Source organism: Benincasa hispida, chromosome 1 (genome assembly GCF_009727055.1).
Source record: "Benincasa hispida cultivar B227 chromosome 1, ASM972705v1, whole genome shotgun sequence".
Lineage (NCBI taxonomy): Eukaryota > Viridiplantae > Streptophyta > Magnoliopsida > Cucurbitales > Cucurbitaceae > Benincasa > Benincasa hispida.
Genome location: NC_052349.1, coordinates 15,557,689 through 15,567,852, shown reverse-complemented (window position 1 = coordinate 15,567,852; position 10,164 = coordinate 15,557,689). Strand labels below are relative to the sequence as shown.

Below are 10,164 nucleotides of genomic sequence, written 5' to 3'. Positions count from 1 at the left end.
AAAGAGATCTTTCCCCCAAACAATGCTCCTCTAAGTTGGAGATGGGTTGTTTCCAAGCAGTGCATGGAGGAAATCCCCATATTGAAGTATCTTCCCTTAAGAACTAAAAAATACTTTTAGCTTTGGATAGAAATCATTACTACTTTATTTTGAAAATATCGAAGTTTCATTTTCTCAGCAACACATTTGAAGATTTAAAAGTTGCATTAATTACTCTAAACCAAAAGCAGTTTTTCATAGACAACTACACTCCAATATCTCCACATTAACATAATAGTGTCCACTGTAAGCCCTTGTCTTTTTTTCTTTTATTTATGCTTAGGGTTAACTTAAATAAGTGAGTTTAGAATTTACCTAAATGAATCACTTTGATTCTATGACCTAAGCATGCTTTGTTGCTAAGTGTTGAAGTTGGTAATTGGAAATTACTTTACAAGTGCAAGTTCATTTTTATTTATTTAGTAACGTAGTAACATTATTGATTGTTGGAGAAATTGAATATGAGTTGTGATTGACTAAGTGTTAGAAAGATAGAAGGAATAAAACTTCGTAAGAGAAACAAGTAGGTCAAGAGTGAGAAGGAGAAGTGTTAGGGTTGGAAAATATTTTTAAATTAATTTAACTTGATAAACTTAATTAGGGATGAAAAGGATAGAGAAGAATGAGAAGAATCCACATAGTAGGGCAAGCAAGCGGCTGGTTAACTCAAATTGATTGGATGAAGAAAAGGCAGTTTTTGGCAACATGTGAAGGGCATTTTTGGAACGCTAGTTCTTCCAATTTACCTGTGCTATTTTTGTGATTTTAAAACCAAATGAAAGATGATTGAGTGTAGAAGACACTCTAGGCTGCCAGATTGATTTAAGATTATGAAGGCTGAGAAAACTTGAAGGAAAGAGAGGTTGTTTGAAAATCGGGTGAATATGAGCTTGTTGTTTAAATGAGTGTTTAAGGCATTTAGAGGAAGATTTTGGCGCCCAAAATTTTTGGTAAGCTAGTTAAAAGGTCCCTCTTAAGTTATATAATTTTTTTTTTTTTTAAAGTTGATTTGACTGAAAATGGTGTTTTTAAACTTTATAAAATCGGGTTGCAACAAGAAATTCACTAGGAGAGGCAGCTACCAGCCACCCCCTCCCCTCGATACCCCAGCCGCATGCACCTATCCGCCCACCCACCTATGCACCTCATGCTACCCACCTACCTCACGCGCTTGTTGCCATGCCCAGTGCTCCTCAGTGCGCGCCCCACACCCATCCAGGCATGCCTACACCCTCACCAGCACCCACATCCATTTTTAGTGCTCATTTTCTTGTTTTGAACATTTTGGGTGTTAGTGAGAATTTTTAAGTCAAATGAGTATTTTTTACATATTTTTACCCTAAAATGAATAATTTGGATTTTAAAGCGATTTTTTAGCCGTTTTGGATAATTTTATAATAATTGACCCAATGAGCAAAATGTGAGTGTTTAGGTGTTAAATTAAGTTTAATTGGTTACATTGAATCACATAGGGTTGTTTTGGGTTAATTTGACCTCTTGTGAGTGTCTAGTAACCTTAAGACTTCGTTTCAGATCAAATGGAGATAGAGGAGGGGGGAGGGGGGCTTATAAGCCATGGAATTCGTGTCTGTGACTATGAGCGGTTTATTTTCAACTATTTTCGATATAAAATATATGTTTGATCCATGAGTGGCTTTATTTTGAGTATTTTGATATGAAAAATATATAAGTATGATAGTTTGCTATGATTTATGAAATGTGATGGCATGATTTGTTTTACTTGACTATTATTTAAAAAATGCTTGAATCATGATTTCTAAACTCTCGTTGGTTTTATATGAGCTGGATTTATGAAAATGTAGTTTGGAGCATGACTTTACATAATTGTGATGTGTATGGTTTCATATGAAAACCTCTTGATGGTAGATTTAAGAATGTTGAATGGTTGTGAAAGTAGTTTCAACCTACTGATTTTTATACCTGAGAGATGGTTATTTTTCTGTACTGGTTATTTTTCTGTGCTACTTGAATGTGTTTCAGCGACACCACTTAGGAAATTAGAGGGCTAATGGGGCTAGATGTGATCAGAGTATACCAAGAGGAACCTATGCCTGTAGCACCACTCAGGCTATCAGGGGACTACCGGGGTCAGATGTGGTCAGAGTATACTAAGAAGTCCAGAGTAACCTAGGTCTGTGGTGAGGATTTATGTTTAGCCTTAAAGGTAGCTTTGCGTGCACGTATGACCTTGTTATTTGGTTTATACCGCGTGGGGCATTCTTTGTTAAGAGTAACCCATCGTTGTAAAGAAGTATTAGGGTACAGAACTGGTGTGGTTTTCTGATAACACCTGTATGCTTTATAATGTGCTTTTTATGAGATGTGATCATGCCACTGTTTTACTAGCACATGTTTGAGGAGTTACTGCATCTCTTATACTTTGATAATTATTTACTGAATAATTTGACCTACTTTATCGATAGTTTCGAAAGAGAAAATTTATTTTTATATTAAATTTACCATTCACTGGGTATTAGCTCATGCTTTTCAATTTTTTATGTTTCCCCTCCTCCCCTTCACAGTTAGCGATAAAGTTTAGAATCCAAGCTAAGTTGTCTATTGCCACATGTCGAGGGACTCCTGCTACATCGTAGGTCTACATGTTTTAAAGTCTTGCTACATGTTATGTGTTAGAGAGTCAGTAGGCTTGCATGTAGCAGAATATCCATGGTTTTTACTAAATATAATGTCACATATTGTAATCTAAGGATTGTGATTCATCGTGGCAGGACGGAGAAATAGCCAGTTGACGAAACTAGTAAAGCTCCTGGTGGTGAAATAAGTAGAAACGAGGAAGCAGAATCTAAAACTCATCAACCCCACATAGAGATGAATTTTGGAGAACAGATGATGGCTAGATTGGCTCAGGAACTTGCAGCTAGTGTGAGGGTCGAGTAAGATAAATCTGAGGAGAACTTTGGGATAGAAGGTTTAAAGGCCTTGGGTGCACAATATTTTCAGGGACGGCTGATCCTGCAAATGCTGAGAAATAGATGAAAATGGTAGAAAAGTGATTTGGAGTGATGAGATGCCCAAAGGAAAAAAAGGTGAAACTTGCCACTTTCTAACTACAAGGGGCGACAGATGACCGGTGGCATATGACTCGGTTACGCCACAGAGATAGAGAGATCAGCTGAGAAGAATTCAAAAGATTCTTCTATGTTAAGTTCTATCCATGGTCATTCTATGATATGAAGTAGAAAGAATTTTCTAAGTTAGTATAGGGAACGATGTTGGTGGCAGAATATGAGAAAACATATATAGAACTGTCCAAATATGCTATTTCAGTAATTAAGAATGAGGGGGATAAATGCAAAAGATTTGAAGATGTATTGAAGAAGGATATTCGTACCAGTTACTGCAAGTGTTGAATGGAATGACTTTGCTCAGTTAGTTGAATCTACAATGAGAATTGAGAAGAGTATATCTGTAAAGAATATAGAGAGAGAAGTTACAAGGAATGCTCGTGTAGCTACCTACTCGAGCCAACAACATGACAGATCCAATAGGAGGTTTACTCTTGGAGTTTCAAATAAATAAAGCTTTAAACCAAGATATAGTGGTACTTCCAGTTTTAAATCAAGTAGGGGAGGAGGATTTCAGTCTTTTAACAGTTCAAGACGACCATCAAAGTCCAATGTAGGTTCATAGGTTAGATCATCCAATGGTGCTTCTGTAGGAGTTGAGAGAAGATCTATATGTGCAGAATGTGGTAGAGGTCATTAGAGTCATGCTTGGGAAGAATGATGTATGTTTCAAATATGGACAACCTGGAAATTTCTGCAGAAATTGTCCTAAGTTATTGCAAGAGGGCAATAATAGGCAAAAACCACGTCTTAGATAGTTGACCAGCCATCTATGCCAATAGCTTCCAAGGGTAAGGCTTCAAGTGGTGCTAAACAAAAGGCATCAGTGGGTCGTCCCCGTGCTCAAGGGAAGATTTTTTAGATGACTCAATAGGAAGCTGATGAAACACTTGATGACGTGACTGGTACGTTATTTTTTTTTTGATAAACCTGCTTATGTATTGATTGACTTGGTGTTACACATTCTTTTATGTCACATATGTTTGCTATAGGTGTTATAAAAAAACTAGAATGTTTTCCATAAGAGTTGTTAATTAGTACACCATTAGGTGAAACATTTGTGGCTATAGATGTAGTAGGACAAGCAAGCGGCTGGTTGATTCAAATTGACTGGATGAAGATTAGGCAGTTTTTGACAACATGTGAAGGGTATATTTGGAACGCTAGCTCTTCCAATTTACCTGTACTATTTTTGTGATTTTAAAACTAAATGAAATCTGATTGAGTGTAGAAGACACCCTGGGGCTGCCAAAGTGATTTAAGATTAAGAAGGTTGAGAAAACTTGAAGGAAACAGAGGTTGTCTAAAAACTGGGTGAATCTGAGCTTGCTATTTTAAAAGATTTTTCAAGGCACTTAGAGGAAGCTTTTGGCATCTAAAATTTTTGGTAAGCTAGTTAAGAGGTCTCTTTTGGGTTCCATAAAATTTTTTAAAGTTTATTTGATTGGAAATGGTGTTTTTAAGCTTTAAAAAATCAAGTTGCAACAAGAAATTCACCAAGAGAGGCAGCTGCCAGCCACCCCTCAAACACTCTGCCGCGCATGCCTATTTGCCCAGCCACCGCTGCGCGTGCGTTCAGCATGCCTCATGCTACCCATTTGCCTCACGTTTGTGTGCTCGTTGTCATGCCCAGTGCCTCAACCCTACTATGACAGCGTGGGTTGAGACTCCCACAAAGTGGGCAAGACAAGAAACAAGCATGATGACATCTAAAAGGGCGCCATTCATTAGGCTAAAGAAAGGGAAGAAAGGTGAAGTGCCATGATATGATCGAGGAGGATGATGCATCACTCAACACACAAAGAAGAGTGAGCAAGCATGTCAGGTTGAACATCAAATAAGAAGACAAGCACCAGTGTCATTAGTGGTGTCAATGACAAGCTTAGTGGAGGCCAAATGGCTCCTAGGCCATGACCTTGAAAGTAAGGGTCTCGTCGCGAGTTTGGAAGAACGGCTCTAGAGTTAGATGCATATTGAGCAAATATACAAGCACGTCGAATCTCATGTCAATCGGAGTTCAAACGAAAGCTCTACGCTTGCGAGTGATCGTTCGCCATAATCCATATGCATGTGTGGTAGATTAGAAAATGTTCAGAAAGCATTATAAGGGGGGAGGCATAGTGTTAGCTCTCCACCACCCCTGGGCCTTGGTGCTTAAGTGAGCTACTATATGACATACGAAGTGCGAGTGTTGCAAGATGAGTGTCTCGGACAACTTCCTATGAGGAGAAGTAACTTAAGGACAATGTCGAGTGGCATGGGTGTACCGACATTGCGCCTTCTCGGGAAGAATGGAGGTTGGTATATATGCTCAAGTAGCAGAATGGTATCCTTAAATGACACAGTATGGTCGCAAGTGTCATCATGCCACGATGATGTTCTTATTGATGATTGTTCCATTGGTCCTGGTAAATGTGAATGATCCGAGAGTCAGTTCTTGATTGTTGTGTCCCTATGTGAAATGAAGTTGTATGTCATCTTAAGGTCGGGGTGGCATCCTTAAAGACCGGCGGACACCTGATGAGCATCAAAAAGTTAGTCTTGTTTCAGTTAGAAGCAAGACCTATCCTGATAGGTAAGTTAAGCTAGTTCCTGACTCAATATGAAGCATGAAGCTTATAGTGAGTTTGATAAAGTAATACTGACCCCATGATAGGTCAGAACTCATGTCAGTAAGGTCCCGAATCGATATGAGTTATGGGATGATTGAGTGGTCGACAACTAAGGTGAAAGAGAGATGGTTGAGTGTACGAAGGGGCGACATATATTGCAAAGATAAGCTAAGGTGTATGCATTAAGCTGAGAACACTTAGTTAAGACAAGGTAACTAGCGAGCGAAAAAATGCTCACAGGTATGACTAGTCGAGTGGATGTTCGATGCAAGTCATGGGATAAGATTACATAAGCTCAGCTAAAGATGAAAAAACCTTGTCTGAAATTCGAACAAAGTAAGATGACTCGAGGAAAAAAGATGTATTGGCTAGAATTAGCCTTTAGGCTGGCCATGGTCGAGAAAAGACGATGGTTTCGTACGGTTGAAGAAGTATGACCATGAAACCTAGCACCCCCCAGCGCACGCCCCATGCCTAGCCACGACCGCCCTTGCTCCCTACCAGTACCCATACCCATTTTTAGTGCACATTTGCTTGTTTTTTTTTAGAAATTTGGATGTTGTGATCATTTTTGAAGCCCAATTAGTATTTTCTTGATATTGTTACCCTAAAATGAATAATTTTAGATTTTAAAGTGATTTTTTAGCCATTTTGGATAATTTGAGAAAAATAGACTTAAGGAGCAAAATGTGAGTATTTAGGTGTTAAATCGAGTTCAATTGATCGCATTGAATCACCGAGGGTTGTTTAGGGTCAATTTGACCTCTTATGAGTGTCTAGTAACCTTGGGATTTTGTTTTATGTCAAATTGAGATCGAGAGGGCTTATAAGCCAAGGAACTCGTGCCCGTAACTATGAGTGGTTTATTTTCAAATGTTTTTTTTTTATAAAATACATGTCTGATCCATGAATAGTTTATTTTAAGCATTTTGATAAGAAAAATATATAAGTATGATAGTATGCTATGATTTATGAAATGTGATGGCATGATCTATTTTACTTGACTATTATTTAAAAAATGCTTAAATCATGATTTCTGAACTCTCATTGGTTTTATGAGTTGGATTTATGAAAATGTAGTTTGGAACATGATTTTACATAATTGTGATGTGTATGGTTTAATATGAAAACCTCTTGATAGTGGATTTAAGAATTTTGAATGGTTATGATCGTGGTTTCAAACTACGAGAGATGATTATTTTTCCGTGCTACTTAAATATGTTTCAATGGCAGGCAATCAGATGGCTACTGGAATCAGATGTGGCCAGAGTATATCGGGGAGTCCAGAGAAACCTACGCCTGTAGCACCACCTAGGTTATAAGGGGGCTACTAGGGTCAGATGTGACCAAAGTATACCGAGGACTCCAGAGTAACTGGGCCTATGGTGAGGATCTATATTTAGCCTTGGAGGCAGCTCTGCTTGCACGTATGACCTCGTTATTTGGTTTACATCGCGGAGGGGCATTCTTTGTCCATAGTAACCCGTCGTTGTAAACAAGTATTTGGGTACAAAGTTGGTTTGGTTTTTTGATAATACCTATATGCTTTATAATGTGCTTTCTATGAGATATGATCATGCCACTGTTTTACAAGCACCTATTTTAGAAGTTACTGAATCTCTTATACTTTGACAATGATTTGACCTACTTTATTGATGGTTTCGAAAGGGAAAATTTATGTTTATATTAAATTTACCACTCACTGGATATTAACTCATGTTTTTTAATGTTTTATGTCCCCCCCAGATAGAGATAAGGTTCCGGATCCAAGTTGAGTTGTCTACTGCCACCAGACGAAGGTCTCCTGCTACAATGTAGGTCTACATGTTTAAAAGTCCTGTTGTAAATAGGTTGTATATCACGAACCATATGTATTTGAGTTTTGGGAGTGTGGGACAAAAGTAGTTGTGGTTGTACAGTATAAAAGGTGTTTCAATACTACATAAACATCATTGATGTTGTATATAACAGGAGATGGAAAAATATAAAGTGTGTTTGTGAATGCCACGATATGGATTATGTCGAATGTGAATTAGCTATACTAAATGACATTGTGTAACTGTTCAGGTTCATGTACAAATTGAGTTGGTTAGTTGGATGCTAAATGTCATCAGGGGAGGTGATGTTTAACATCTTCACACCTCTTTCTAGATTAGGTGGGTAATTTGGGAGGGGTGTGACATCCACTTTTAACATAACCTCATGACTTTGTTTTTAGTTTCATCCAAATGATGTTGGGTCATTGGAAATAATTATCCACATTTCCATACTATGAATCTTCTATTTATTGTCCATATTTACATAGTATGAATCTTTCCTTTATCTAGTTAATATTAGAGTTCAATTGGACTCTAATAGCATGAGTAGGAAATAAGTTCTTTTTTATTTAAAAATTATTTTTTCTTGTTTCCAATTTAAAATAAAAATAGCAATATTTTATCCAATTTTACAAAAATGAGTTGGAATAAATTGAGGATGAAATAAAAGGTGCGGGTGAGGTCTCCATATCAAAAACACTGATTCTAATTGGCCAACCAAAGATCATCTTATCCACTCCCCAAATTTCCATCACCCACACAAAACACAAAATCCCCAAATTCAAATCTTCTTATTATTCTTTCTTCATCCTCCATTCTCAATCCACCATTTTCAATCCTCTTCCTCTGCTCCAATCCCATGGCCATGGCCGCTCAAGCAACCCTCTTCACCCCATCTCTCTCCACCCCCAAATCCACCGCCATTACCGTTCCATGGAAGCAATCCCCAACTCTCTCCTTCATCAACTCCAAGCCCCATCTCAAGCCCGCCTCCTCTTCCCGCTCACTCAAGGTCTCTGCCGAAGCTGAGGCTGCCGTCGAGGCCCCTGCCGGATTCTCCCCACCGGAGCTCGACCCAAGCACCCCTTCCCCAATCTTCGCCGGTAGCACCGGGGGGCTGCTCCGGAAGGCCCAGGTGGAGGAATTCTATGTGATCACATGGGAGTCCCCCAAGGAGCAAATCTTCGAGATGCCGACCGGTGGCGCGGCGATCATGCGAGAAGGGCCAAATCTGCTGAAATTGGCAAGGAAAGAGCAGTGTTTGGCTTTGGGGACAAGGCTGAGATCCAAGTACAAGATTAAGTATCAATTTTATAGGGTTTTTCCTAATGGGGAAGTTCAGTATTTGCATCCTAAAGATGGGGTTTATCCAGAGAAGGTGAATCCAGGAAGGGAAGGAGTTGGTCAGAACTTCAGGTCCATTGGGAAGAATGTTAGCCCTATTGAGGTCAAGTTCACTGGAAAACAAGTGTATGATTTGTAAGAAATTTCCTATTTCTAATGCCTTTTTTATGATATCAATTATGATACTCTCTTATATTAATTCTTATAAGTCTCTATGTTCTTCTCTTTTGTTTTGTTTGGTGGAATTCTGATGTGTGTTGGGTGTAAATTTATGGCTTGTTTTCAATGATCATGTTAGATAATTCTGTGGATCAAGTTGATTTCAGGGGTTAAGTGATGAAATTAATTTGGTCTCTTTTGTGTATGTGGTTTGGTTATGAGACGAACGAGATATTATTTGCTTAGATTTTTTTTTTTTTTTTTTTTTAATATTTGTGAGTGTTCGAGCCAGTTTATGGGCTAATCTAATAGGATAATATATTGAATTCTAGATAAGGGACGAACCCATAATCTCTTTGTTTTTTTTTTTTATCATTGTTGATTTAATTAAGTGATTGCAAAAAGCAAATGCGATTTTGATTTATGGATGCATCGTTAATTTGGTGAAATGATCGTTTTCTTTTCATAATTTATTAGTGATGAGAATTAATAGATGTAGTTGATGTTGGTAAGGTTGATTATGTATGAATTTGTTAGAATTGCTTTTTTCTAACACTTTTTGAAGTGTATATTTAGAAGTGATTTTAAAATAGTTCATATAGTTAAAATTTCTTTGGTAATCATTTCTTTTTTTTTTTTTTTTGAAAATTAAGTTTATTTCCTCAACATTTCTTACAATGATTTGTATTTTTATCAATTACAATAGTTGAATTCTTAGTCAAATTTAAAAAACAAAAACAACTTTTTAAAAGTTAATTTTTTAGGCCTCAGTTGGTAATCATTTAGTTTTTGTTTTTGTTTTTGAAAACTAAACTTATTACAATAGTTGTACAATGATTAAATTCTTAGCCAAATTCCAAAAACAAAAACAACTTTTTAAAAGCTACTTGTTTTTAGTTTTTAAAATTTGGCTTGGTTTTTTAAACCATTGGTAAAAAGTAGATTACAAAAGAAGAAATTTGGGGGTGGAAATAGTATTCATATGCTTAATTTTAAATAACAAAAACAAAAAACAAAGATTATCAAACGGAATCTTAGTTTTCAAATTTTGGCTTGATTTTTTAAACCACATATAAATAGTAGATA

General features: G+C 37.2%; 1 protein-coding gene across 1 annotated transcript; it reads left to right on the top strand.

Annotated features, from left to right (window-relative positions):
- The first annotated feature begins 8,369 nt into the window (after positions 1-8,369).
- Positions 8,370-9,261, top strand: LOC120068454 (photosystem I reaction center subunit II, chloroplastic). The gene has a single exon (XM_039020236.1). The coding sequence runs from the start codon at positions 8,435-8,437 to the stop codon at positions 9,056-9,058; it is 624 nt and encodes a 207-aa protein (XP_038876164.1). The 5' UTR covers positions 8,370-8,434; the 3' UTR covers positions 9,059-9,261.
- The last annotated feature ends 903 nt before the right edge of the window (positions 9,262-10,164 follow it).